Source organism: Protobothrops mucrosquamatus, unplaced genomic scaffold (genome assembly GCF_001527695.2).
Source record: "Protobothrops mucrosquamatus isolate PMUCROS unplaced genomic scaffold, P.Mucros_1.0 scaffold23, whole genome shotgun sequence".
Lineage (NCBI taxonomy): Eukaryota > Metazoa > Chordata > Lepidosauria > Squamata > Viperidae > Protobothrops > Protobothrops mucrosquamatus.
The window spans coordinates 2136114-2148763 of record NW_015386408.1 but is presented as its reverse complement, the minus strand read 5'-3'; the positions used below and the strand labels follow the sequence as shown (position 1 = coordinate 2148763).

Here is a 12650-nt window from a genome sequence, read left to right as displayed (position 1 = left end):
GCTGTAGCATAACATGATTCATGAATGGTCATGCATGATTTGTTTGTGATTTCTTCATTTATCTGCACTTTGCTTTTGTCTAAGCCTCTAACTAACGTATGTAGGATCAGTGCAAGAGCAGTAAAACAAAAACCCCATAAAAACTAAAGAAAAAATAAGAAGATAACACAATTGCTTTGCTTGCCTGCAAGACTGAGTCTAGCTGTGTTGACTTGTTTAAAAATAATGGTTGAGACAAAACATGGCTTAGCACAATAGGATTGACTTGGCTACATCGAGGCTTAAGTAATCAGTCAAATCAATCAACCCTGTCTACTTCATCAATATTTTAGAACAGACAAATGGGAGGCTGAAAACTTGCTTTTTAATTTATTTTGACATGATTGTAAGATCAAACAGTTTCAGAAACATTTTCATAGTAGAAATAGTTGAATAGATACAGTCATTCATCTATACTTTATATGTGTGTTTAAACAATTTGATTGTTTAAACACATATATAAAGTATAGATGAATGACCTGTATCTATCCAACTATTTCTACTTCGGTATCGCCATATATTGTTAGTTTAAAGAATAATCATTATTTTGGTTAGTTTCTTCCAATTTCACCCCTTCCACTTCGCTGTATTCTTTTGTCCCCAGGCTCTGAAATATATTGCTTTTCTGTAAAGCTGAAATTCAGAGTAGAAAATATTGTGCACCAATATTGTTTACAAATGCTTTGTGCTTACAGGATTATGAACTCCAGGCTGCAGCTTACAGTTCAGGACTAGAAACTTTATTGAACATACCTGTCAAGCGGAGCATGGTCCAGTCTCCTTCAGGTCTTATTCTGCAAGAGGTAGATATCCCTCATTTCATGTTATTTGCAATTTCAGCAATGGCCATTGCTTTCCCATAATAATTGTCTCTATAATTTAGGACAATTATTATGCAAGTTTAATATTAGGCTGTTTTGTTTTACGAGAATCAAAAATCTGTTCAAATAAGCTGAAATAATATTTGGGATATTCTGTCAATATTCTTTTCTCTCTTCTTCCATTCTTATTTAGGCTGGAGAGATTCAATCCCGATACATTGAGCTTCTTACAAGATCAGGAGATTATTACAGGTTCTTGAGTGAAATGTTAAAAAGTTTGGAAGACATAAAGGTAATTTCTCCTTGTTCATAGACCTTTTGTGAATTGTACAATATCTCAAAATATTAATTGTTTCAAAATAAATTTTAGGTTAGAAGTAATGCCTTGGTGTAATGATAAAAACTTCCTAGCACACTTAGAATGTTATTTTTTTGATTTAAAATACTTTTTGTTGCTATTATAGTTAATATTGCATATTCAGACTTGGGATTTAACTTACATGAATGATAGAATGAAAAGATTTTTATATGGAAGACCTGCTTTCCATGATCTGGCGATGTATACATGTAACCACAATCCTGAAATTGTGTGAATTGTATCCCATTGTATCTATAAGATACCAGTTTGAGGAAAAATAGAACTAGTTCACCTACAGCCTTTTTATGTATAAATGCAGCTTTCATAAAGCAATACTTACCTTGGGCACAATAAATGCTAGCATGTTAACGAAAGAATATAGAGGAATTTCCCTTAAATAATTTTATATTACGTATGTTAACAATAATATTATATGTTCAATTTTTTTGTGCTAAATACTGTTTGAGTGATTCTCTCATATAAAATTTGAAATTGGGCAATTCAGAAAAAGCTGTGCCACAGTTTATATGTGCATGTGTGGAAGGTTTTCAGGTATTCCAATTAATTAAAAATGGAATATTTGCTAAAATTGTAACCTTCATTCCAGGGTATATTTTCTGACAGTTAACTTCTGCAGGTAGAGGGCTGCATCATCTAAAGCTAAACTAGTGTTTACATAGGACAGTGATGGCGAACCTTTTAGAGACCAAGTGCCCAAAAACTGGCCCTGCCCCCACCCCACCCCCCTGCCCCACCTCCGCTCTGCCCCCCCATTCCCCGCCCCGCCTGCCCACAGGACCACTCACCGCCTCCACGACCCCCCGCAAATTGCCCAAGTAGCCCAGCAGCGCTATGGTGGCCACACCCTCTGCCTGCGCCCTGCAGCATCAACTGCATGATGGGATATGAGGGCAGAGTCTTGTCTATGTTGCCTGGCTACCATGTCCTTGGCTGCGCTGCTCCGTGTGGGCCCACACTCCAGGACGACTCTCCTTCAGGGGGGCTGCTGGAGAGGAGGGGTCACAGGGGGAGGCAAGGCTGGGGCAACAGCACATATGCCCACAGAGAGGGCTCTGAGTGCCGCCTCTGGCACCCGTGCCAAAGGTTCGCCACCACTGACATAGGAGATAATATGTACTTGAGTTCAGCTCAGAGATCTGCTTGAATCTCAAGTAGTGAAGATGTGAAACAGTAATACCAAAAAGCTGAGCATATTCAGAGTACATTTTACTCACATTGAGGAACCATCTTTCCTCACATACTTGATCTGGTTACATATATTTTCCTGGGCAGGTAAAATTTGTAATAGCTTTGTATTGTGTAAAAAATAAGCTATTTCATAGAAACAGTATTTTTGTGCTTTTTGTTGCTATTTTTAATGTGGCATATTATGTCACATAATTCTATTTTTATTTAGAAAAGCTTTTTTTGTCTGTCTTTTTTATTTGCTAAAAAGCTACCCCAAAGACCTGAATTTCAAAACCATTCTCAACATCACTGCTATCCCAACGATTAGGATTTAATTCATTCCAATGAAATGGAATGATTTCAGAGTAAGGGACTAACTCCTTATATACATGGAACTGTACATTTCCTCCATGTATGATCACTCTGAGGTATATAGAATTATGCTTTATTAAATTTCCCTGAAAATATTTCTCAAGAATCTACTGCCCTCCTATTGTAATATCTATTCAGCTTTAGATCAAGTCCTTTTAAAATTCTTTCACACTCTTTATTTTTGTGGAATTTAAAAAAAAATCTTATCTTTAAACTGCTGTTTTAATTTATTATTTCATTATGGTTTGTTATTTATAGTTTTGTGTAAAGATGCCAAGTAAGTTTTGAAATAAATGAAGGAAGCGTGTAAAGGAATGCTCTTAATTTAACTGGTTTGTTTTGTTTCCTCTTTTCCAACATTGTGCGTTGTTTTTCATGACGTTGATCAAATTGTCTGTCTCTTGATTCTGCAGATGAAAAGCACCAGAATAGAACTACTAGAAGAAGAACTGAGATTGGCCAAAGATGCCAATTCTGATAGCAACAATAAGCACAAGTTCCTGGAGCAAAACCTGCAGAAATATCAGGTGGAATGTTCCCAGCTGAAAGCTAAATTCATAAGTTTGGAAGAAATGAAGAGGCAAGTTGAGATGGACGGCAGCACCTCCAAGCAAAACCTAGACAAATGCTATGCGCAAATAAAAGACCTGAATGATAGGATCACGAGGCTGACTTACGAGATTGAAGATGAGAAGAGGAAAAGGAAGCTGTTGGAAGACAGATATGACCAGCAGAAGGCAGATTTTGATCAGTTGCAGAAGACCAGGCAGAATGAAAAAGAAACCCTTGGTTGGCAAAAGATAGAATCAGAGAAAATCGTCAAAGAGAAGGAGTATGAGCTAGAAAGGTTAAGGGTTCTTCTCCAGGACGAGGGGACACGGAAGAGGGAATGTGAGAATGAGCTGGCTAAGGTAAGAAACCAGTTTAATGAGGAGATGAGTAATATAAAGAACAAGTATGAAACAGAGATTAATATTAAGAAGACCACCATTCATCAGATAGCTGTACAAAAAGAAGACGACGCCAAGAACCTCCGGACTCAGATCGATCGATTACAGAGAGAGAATCGAGACCTGAAGGATGAGATCGTCAGGCTCAATGAAGCCATACTGGACACAACGGAGCAGCGAAGAAGGGCAGAAGAGAATATCCTTCAGCAGAAGGCTTGTGGCTCGGAGGTGATGCAGCAGAAACAGCAGATAGAGTTGGAATTGAAACAGATCATCCAGCTGCGTAATGACGACAACACAAGATACAAGCAAGCCCTTGAAGATGCAACCTCGACCATCCATGAAAAAGTCAAAGAGATTGAAAGGGTAAAGATTCAACTGAAAGAAGAGGCTAAAAGCCGATGGGAACTTGAAAATGAGTTGGCTAAGGTAAGGAACAGTTATGATGAGGAAATTATTAGTTTAAAGAACAAGTATGAAACCGAAATTAATATCACAAAGACCACGATAAACCAGGTGACTGTGAAAAAAGAAGAGGAAGCCAGTAATTACAGAGCCCAGCTGGACAATGCTGTAAGAGAAAATAGGAGCTTGTGTGAGGAACTTAGGAGACTGAAGAACACACTAAGTCAGACAACAGAAAACCTGAGAAAAGTAGAAGAAAGTGCTCACCAGCAGAAATCAATTGGCTCAGAGATCTCACAAAAGAAACAACAGCTCGAAAAAGAGTTAAAACAGACTGTTCAGAAATTCACCGAGGAGATTGCACACTACAAACAGTCCCTTGATGAAGCAGGAAGAACAATTAAGGAGAAAAATAAAGAGATTGAAAAAAACAGGAAATTGTTAGACGCAGAAATAAGCCAAAGGAAATCGATGGAGGAAGAGAATATTCGCTTGCAAAGGATCCAATATGACCTGGAGAAAGCTAATATCAACGCAACAGAAACCATCAGCAGATTAAAAGTTCAAGAGCAGGAGTTGGGACGCCTAAAAAGTGAATATGAAAGGCTTGCACAAGACAAGAAGGGGAAAGATCAAGAGAGCACAAGGCTCCAGAGCACAATAAAAGAACTGCAGCATCAAAAACACATACTGGAAGAGGAACTTAATAGGCAGTCTAGAATGGTAGCTGATGAAACTTCCAAAAGGAAAAATGCAGAAGAAGAATTAGAAGCCATGAGGAGAACTTTGAGAGACCAAGCTGTTAAAATCACTAATCTCACTCAGCAAATAGAGGAGATCTCTATTGTAAAGAAACGGGGTGAAGATGACTTGAGGCACCAAAGGGAGGTGCTAGATAACCACATGAGAGATAAACAGCGCTACATGGAGGAGATAAGAAAATACACTTCTGAAGTGGAAAGCTTGCGTCGCCAAATGGTTCAAGAGCAGGAGAATTTAAAACAGGCCCATATTCGCAACGAGCACTTGCAGAAGGCTATTGAAGATAAGAGCAAAAGCCTCAATGAGTGCAAGATAGAAATTGAAAGACTTCAGTGTCTCACTGAGAATCTGACAAAAGAACACTTGATGCTAGAGGAAGAGTTGCGAAATTTAAGGTTGGAGTATGATGATCTAAGAAGGGGCAGAAGCGAAGTTGATGAGGAAAAAAATGCCACAATTCTTGACCTAAAGAATCAACTACAAACAAGCAACAAGCATGCCCTGGAACTTCAGGGTGTGATAAATGGTTTACAGAAAGAAAGGGAAAATTTGAGACAGGAAATTGAAAAATTCCAAAAGCAGTCTCTGGAGGTATTCACAAATATTTGATCACACCTTTATTCACCTTCAGATTCTATAATTTTAACACCCAACGCCTTTTCAATCAGCGAACACTAAATGTGTGCGCATTTTAATTTTGATCAGTCTCTCCTTCCCCTGCTCTTTTAATTTGGTTTAGGATCAGATTAAGGTCCTTTCTGGGAATAAGTTCAAATGAGATATAAAACATAATTAGATGGCAGTGAATTCCTCAATTTAAAGGAAATCCTTCCTTTCCCTATTTTGATATTCTGAAGGAAAGATGGAGCATCTGCCATACTTCAGTTAATCCACTTGGTCCTATTTCCCAGTCTACTGACTTTGTAGACTATGTCCACATTTATACTGATTTTTTTGTAGTTCTGTTTTTTTTTAAAATAAACAAGCAAACTTGGACTTTGATATAAAATATCCTAAAGGTTCCTCTGTTGAACATACTATATATTTAAAGTTGTTGCAACAGAGTGTATCCATTTGCTTTGCCATTTCATCCCCCTAATGCAAATTTTATCTCCATAGATTCTTCACTCTTACTTTCTCTTAACTGCTTGGCATGACGAAATACACAATATATAACTCATGCAGTTACATATTGAAGTGTGACCTGAACTGCTTTGCTTTCCTGTTCTTTACAAGAGCAAATGTGTGTGTATGCTCATGTAATCATACATAAAATATATGCACATGCATGTGCTCATTTTAATAAGCTAACATTGCTTATTATTTGTCATATGTGTTGTCCTGCTAATGTATATAACCCTGTGTTTAAAAACATATATACATGTTTATGAACATGAATGTATATTAATATTATGTATAGCTTACTATACGTATTGTCTATTTTAAATAGGCAGGATAGAATCCAGTATAGACATATACATACCTAAATGTGCCTCATGTTGCATTTTATAGCCTTTTCCAATTAGGTCTTAATTTTTAAATCAGATCACACACCCCAATTACTTTTTTCTACTATCTTTCTTTGGTTTCTGAAACATTGCTGCAACACTATAATTTATGCCCATACACCGATTATCAGGAGCAATCCTCCATGTATTGCCAACGTGCAAGTTTCATTTGTTTGAAGAAATTTTGAAAAGGATGGAAAAAGCTCATAAATAATATTTGAACTATGTATTTAACTAACAAAGCAATGGAGGAAATCCACATTTACAAAGTGTATCCATTATATACATTCTTGAAGTCATTCATTTATATTAATGTAGGTAAATGATGAAGATTTCACTAAATATATTTTGTGAGTAAACTTATTAGAATAAGTAAACTTACTAAATAGAGTCATATTCATAAAATGACTTTTGTCTGAAATTGATAGGAATATTCTTGTATTAACAGTTCTGCATTAAGAAAATTCAGTTGACTATTCTTTTGAAATATTTTATTAAAATGCATCCAAGAATTTTCTTATCTCTTTCAGCGAATCCAATTTTATCAAAGAAAAAAAGTAACCCAGTCACTGCCAAACCACTAAATCACGACATTGCAATTTATATTTTACATTGTAAGAGGTTAAAAAGGAAGCACTAAATGCCAAGAGAATGTTCTGTATTCCAAATTAAAGACTTTTTAATTCCTACTAATTTTAAAAAGAGATTGACAATTCTCTCCTAAAGATGTTTATTCAGAACAATACTACTGATTGCACTAAGGCTTTTTCTTAAAATAATAGTAGGAAAGTTCAGCTGCAAACGTAAGTGCTGTTACTTGTTCGTAAGTCTCATTAACTTAAGGATACAAACTTCTGCACAAGTTTGTATAGAAATGAGATTTAATATGCTTATTTATAACAAGACTGTACCCAGTCCCTTTTATTTGAAAAATATGAAACATTTCTATCAATAAGTCAATCCATAGTAAAACAGACCTAAAATTGTGTGAAATACAGTGTTACATTACTCAGGACTGCACTAATCCACTACTCTTAAGTTAGTGGTTGAACTATAGAGAATAAATAATAAATACTGGATGTTAGCACAGTCGTTAATTTTGTTCCTATTTCTTTTTTCTTTTTAAAGACATCCCACAGGATTCAAGAATCCAAAAACCAGTGTAATCATATCATGCAAGAGCGAGAAACCCTGCTAATAAAAGTAAAAACCCTGGAACAAGACAAGGCAAGATTGCTCAGATTAGAAGAAGATCTGAACCGTACCAAAGCCATGTTGGAATCCGAGTCTCGCTTGAAAGTTCGGCTAGAAAATGAGAAGCAGCAGATACTGAATGACTTAAACCAATGGAAAGGCCAATATTCCCGGAAGGAAGAGACAATCAGGAAAACTGAATGTGAGAGAGACAAGAGCGAGAGGGAGAAAAGTGCCTTGTTGATAGAAATCGAAAGGCTGCAGGCAGAGATCAAAAGGGTTGAAGAAAGGTATCGGTGCCGTTTAGAAGAGACAAGCAGGAAGAGCCAGGCAGAGATGGAGACAGAGCGGTTGAAATCGCAGAGGGAAATCGAGAAGTTAAAGCAGCGACCAAAAGGGGCGCCCAAGGGCACCCAGACAGAAGAAGACTTGATGATTGATCCTTCTAAATTGCTTTTCAATGGTTTGCGGAAAAAGATCACAGCAGTACAGCTGTATGAGTGTCAGCTGATAGACAAATGCACTCTGGATAAGCTGTTGAGAGGCCAGAAGTCAGTGGAGGAAGTCGCTGCTGAACTTGAACCTTACCTTAGAGGAGCTGGGGCTATCGCAGGTGCTTCTCTTAACACCAAAGCGAAGTTTTCTCTGGTGGAGGCCAAACGCAAACAACTTCTTACTCCAGAGAATACAGTCCTGCTTTTGGAAGCTCAGGCAGCCACTGGAGGGGTAATTGATCCCCATCGGAATGAATTATTGAGTGTGGACAGTGCTGTTGCTAGAGACCTGATTGAGTTTGATGACAGAGAACATATCTACATGGCTGAGAAGGCTATCACTGGGTTTAAAGATCCCTTCTCGGGAAAAATTATGCCTGTTGCAGAAGCCATGAAGAAAAATTTAGTTGACAGAGAGATTGGGTTGCGTCTACTTGAAGCCCAGTTAGCTTCAGGAGGAATTGTTGACCCTATCAATAGTATCTTCTTGCCAAAGGACATTGCTTTATCCCGTGGGCTAATTGACCGAGATTTGTATAGAGCTTTGAATAATCCATCAAAGCCCTTAATTGATCCTCTCAGTAAGACAGCCATAAGTTACATGAAGCTCCGAGAAAAATGTAGAATTGAACCACACACAGGTTTACTTCTCCTTCCTGTGCAGAAGAGAAGTACATCTTTCCAAGGAATCAGGAAGCTGATCAGTGTTTCTGAATTGGTTGAGTCTGGCATAATTCGGGAGTCCACAGCAAACGAACTGGAAAGTGGAGTAATCACTGTTGAAGAAGTCACTGATCGAATCAAAGATTTCCTGCAGGGTTCCAGTTGCATAGCTGGTATTTACAATGAGGCTACTGGAGAAAAGCTTGGTGTTTATCAGGCCATGAAAATAGGCTTGGTGAGACCAGGGACAGCTCTTGAGCTTTTGGAAGCTCAGGCAGCTACTGGATTCATTGTGGACCCCGTAAATAATTTAAGGCTTCCTGTGGAAGAAGGTTACAAGAGAGGCCTTGTTGGAATAGAATTTAAGGAGAAACTTCTGTCTGCCGAAAGAGCAGTCACTGGGTACAGAGATCCAGAAACAGGAAATATCATTTCCTTGTTCCAGGCAATGAACAAGGAACTCATTGAGAAAGGCCACGGTATTCGTTTGCTGGAGGCCCAGATTGCCACCGGTGGAATCATTGATCCTAAAGAAAGCCATCGTTTGCCAGTGCACATAGCGTATCAACGGGGCTACTTTAATGAAGAACTGAATGATATTCTGTCTGATCCTAATGATGATACCAAGGGATTTTTTGATCCCAATACAGAAGAAAATTTGACCTACCTGCAGTTGAAGGGAAGATGTAAAATAGATGAATTAACCGGGCTTTGTCTATTACCACTGAGAGAGAAGAAGAAGGTGGTGCAGACTTCACAGAAAAATACACTTCGGAAACGCAGGGTTGTCATTGTAGATCCTGACACAAACAAAGAAATGTCAGTCCAGGAGGCCTATAATAAAGGCCTCATAGATTATAGCACTTACTTGGAGCTGTCAGACCAGGAATGCGAATGGGAAGAAATAACTACTACCGGATCAGATGGGAGCACAAGAGTTGTGCTTGTAGATAGGAAAACAGGCCACCAATATGACATCGAAGATGCCCTTGATAAAGGTCTTGTTGATAGAAAATTTTTTGATCAGTACCGTTCTGGATCTTTAAGCCTCACACAATTTGCAGACATGATTGCTAGTAGAAATGGAGGTGATGAAGTGTTCAGACATGAATCCGTTATTCGGTCTCCTACTGTAGTAAGTGTCAAGAGTTCTTCCATCTTGCTAAAAAGCAGTTCTGGCTCCTTTTCTGATTCTCCAGAAGAAACCACTCCCATTGCAGCCATATTTGACACGGAAAATTTGGAAAAGATCTCAATCTCAGAAGCTGTACAACGGGGGATTGTTGATACCATCACTGCCCAACGTTTGCTTGAAGCCCAGACTTGTACGGGAGGTATCATATGCCCTACCACAGGCCAGCGTCTTTCCCTCCAGGATGCAGTTGCCCAGGGCATCATTGACCATGAGATGGCTACACGGCTGAAGCCAGCTCAAAAAGCCTTCCTTGGCTTTGAAGGTATTAAGGGGCGAAAGAGAATGTCAGCAGCAGAGGCAGTGAAGGAGAAATGGTTGCCTTATGAGGCTGGTCAACGCTTCCTTGAATTCCAGTTTATCACAGGAGGCCTCATTGACCCTGAAGTACATGGGAGAATAAGTACAGAAGAAGCTATTAGGAAAGGATTGATTGATGGGCGGACTTCCCAAAGGTTGCAAGACATAAGCAACTATGCAAAGATTTTGACCTGCCCCAAAACAAAGCTGAAGATCTCCTACAGAGAGGCAATGAATCGCTCGATGGTAGAAGACCAAACTGGGCTCAGATTACTTGAAGCATCTTCTGTTTCATCCAAAGGCATATCCAGCCCATATAATGTGTCTTCAGCACCAGGGTCGCGTTCAGGGTCACGCTCAGGATCACGCTCAGGGTCACGCAGCGGATCAAGGAGAGGAAGTTTTGATGCTGGCACAAGTTCTTCATATTCTTATTCCTACACAGCTGTCAGCAGCAGCAGTCTTGGGCGCTAGACATTAATCAGTGCATCTAACTTTTGTTCTATATGTCTGCTTGTTTAAACAAAAGAAAACAAACAAAAAGATGAAACATACATACATACATGGGCTGGCAGTAATCCTGGTACAGTAGTTGCTTGGGTGAGATAGCTAAGCTACAGCATAGAAATGTAAAACCAAATACAAGCTGCAAAAATGCTTTCTGGGAGGGAGGGAACTCTACATTTTTCCTTTATTTTTTTTAAAAAATGTCTAATTTGGCTCATCAGTGTGGTTTATAAACTGTAAGAAAGCAGCACCTGTCTCTGAAAACAGATGTTGCCTTTGTCTTTTTATTGTTATTCTGTTACTCATGCACCTCTGCCAAATATTAGGCTAGCATTTATGTTTTTGTATCATTTGTCAGGTTTTTTTAAAGCCACTTTTCCTTTCTTGCAGTAAATGTTTCACTGTGTAAAGGTAACAGCCTCCAACTGATGTTATACACTATTAGATTGAGCTGCTTATTCAGTCATTTCAGGTTTATTTGGAGTTGACGGTGCTTCTCTGTTTCTGTGGCTTGTTTTTCATGTAACACCATAGAGGCCTGACTATATGAACTTACTTATTCTTGCAATAAAAGTGTAACCATTTTTAACTCATTTGTATGGACATGTTTACTTTTGGTATGGGTCATTTGTTATTTGGCTGTGCTGCACAGTAAATATTTTGTATTGGAGGTTTCATTGGTCCTGGACTGAAAACTTGATGATTAAGGTTAATAGAGACCTAAATACATTTGTTTGGGGGAATAGTTAATGCATCTTCTGTTCCACTGAGCACAGAAACCTATCAGCCTTGGGAACTACCCTTGATGTCCTATGTGCAGTTCACCATTAGTGAGCCAGCAGACAGATATGCAAGCTACCCTGATAGCTGAGTCTTACAGAAAAGTACTCTCCTTATAGTTGTAATGAAGAACAACTTAAAGAAAGTGACATAAGGCTTTCCTTTTGATTTCTCCTCCCTCCAAATGTGATGGCATTTGCTCTTCTTAACACATGAGACAAAGCTGTGGTATAAGCAAGTCCTTTGAAGTGGCTGGGTAGGTGGAATAGCTATCTGTCAAATTCCCCAACAGCTCACAAAGTAACCTGGTTGGTCGGTCACAGATGCAGAGGGTCAAAGCAAGAATGAGCAACTGACTATTTATTTAGGTTGGAAAATTTATTTAGCACATAATCTACAAGGAAATGTCAGTGCTATCAGCAAACATTTGTGACTAACAGGACCTGGCAGTAACCCATTCCAGATAGTGCATAGCTGGTAGAAATGTGCTACTTGCTCACCTCTACCAAAATAATAGCTCTGAGAAATCCCTTGCCAGCAGAATGATGACCAGCTTGGCAACATCAACTTGCCAGAATCTGGCTGACTTCCTTGGCTTAAACTGACCTGTATACCATCCCTGTTTGTATAAGGAGCCCAGAAAACAAGAGTTTAGACCAGACATTATGTGGGCAGAGTCTTCTGCAGAAGCCAGGTTTCTGTTTTCTCGCTACTGTCCAAGCAGCAATGGCCATGGATGAGGGGTGCTGAAGGACCAGAAGGCGGGGGGGGGGGGACCTGCAACTATATAGCGGACAAAAGGAGTGTTGGCATCCCAGCAACATTAGTTATACTGTTGGCGAAATGTGTACATCAACTAGGGGGAAGGGGAGGATGGGTTCCTATTTTCAACATTTTTGAATGTGCAATAATAGCACTAGCAATTAGACTTATATACCGCTTCACAGTGCTTTACAGCCCTCTCTAAGTGGCTTACAGAGTCAGCATATATTGCCCTCCAACAATCTGGGTCCCTGTTTTACCAACCTCGGAAGGATGGAAGGCTGAGTCAACCTTGAGCTGGTGAGAATCGAACTGTAGTACTGTATTCTAACCACTGCACCATCACGGTTCTTCA

General features: G+C 39.0%; 1 protein-coding gene across 1 annotated transcript in view; it reads left to right on the top strand.

Moving 5' to 3' along the window:
* The window catches only part of DSP (desmoplakin), a 47137-nt gene extending 35791 nt beyond the window's left edge, over positions 1-11346 (top strand). The window contains exons 21-24 of the mRNA XM_015810839.1: positions 735-842; positions 1054-1152; positions 3192-5486; positions 7532-11346. Coding sequence (XP_015666325.1) covers positions 735-842; positions 1054-1152; positions 3192-5486; positions 7532-10720 — 5691 coding nt within the window. The 3' untranslated portion in view covers positions 10721-11346. The remainder of the gene's footprint in view (positions 1-734; positions 843-1053; positions 1153-3191; positions 5487-7531) is intronic.
* Positions 11347-12650: the final 1304 nt, after the last annotated feature.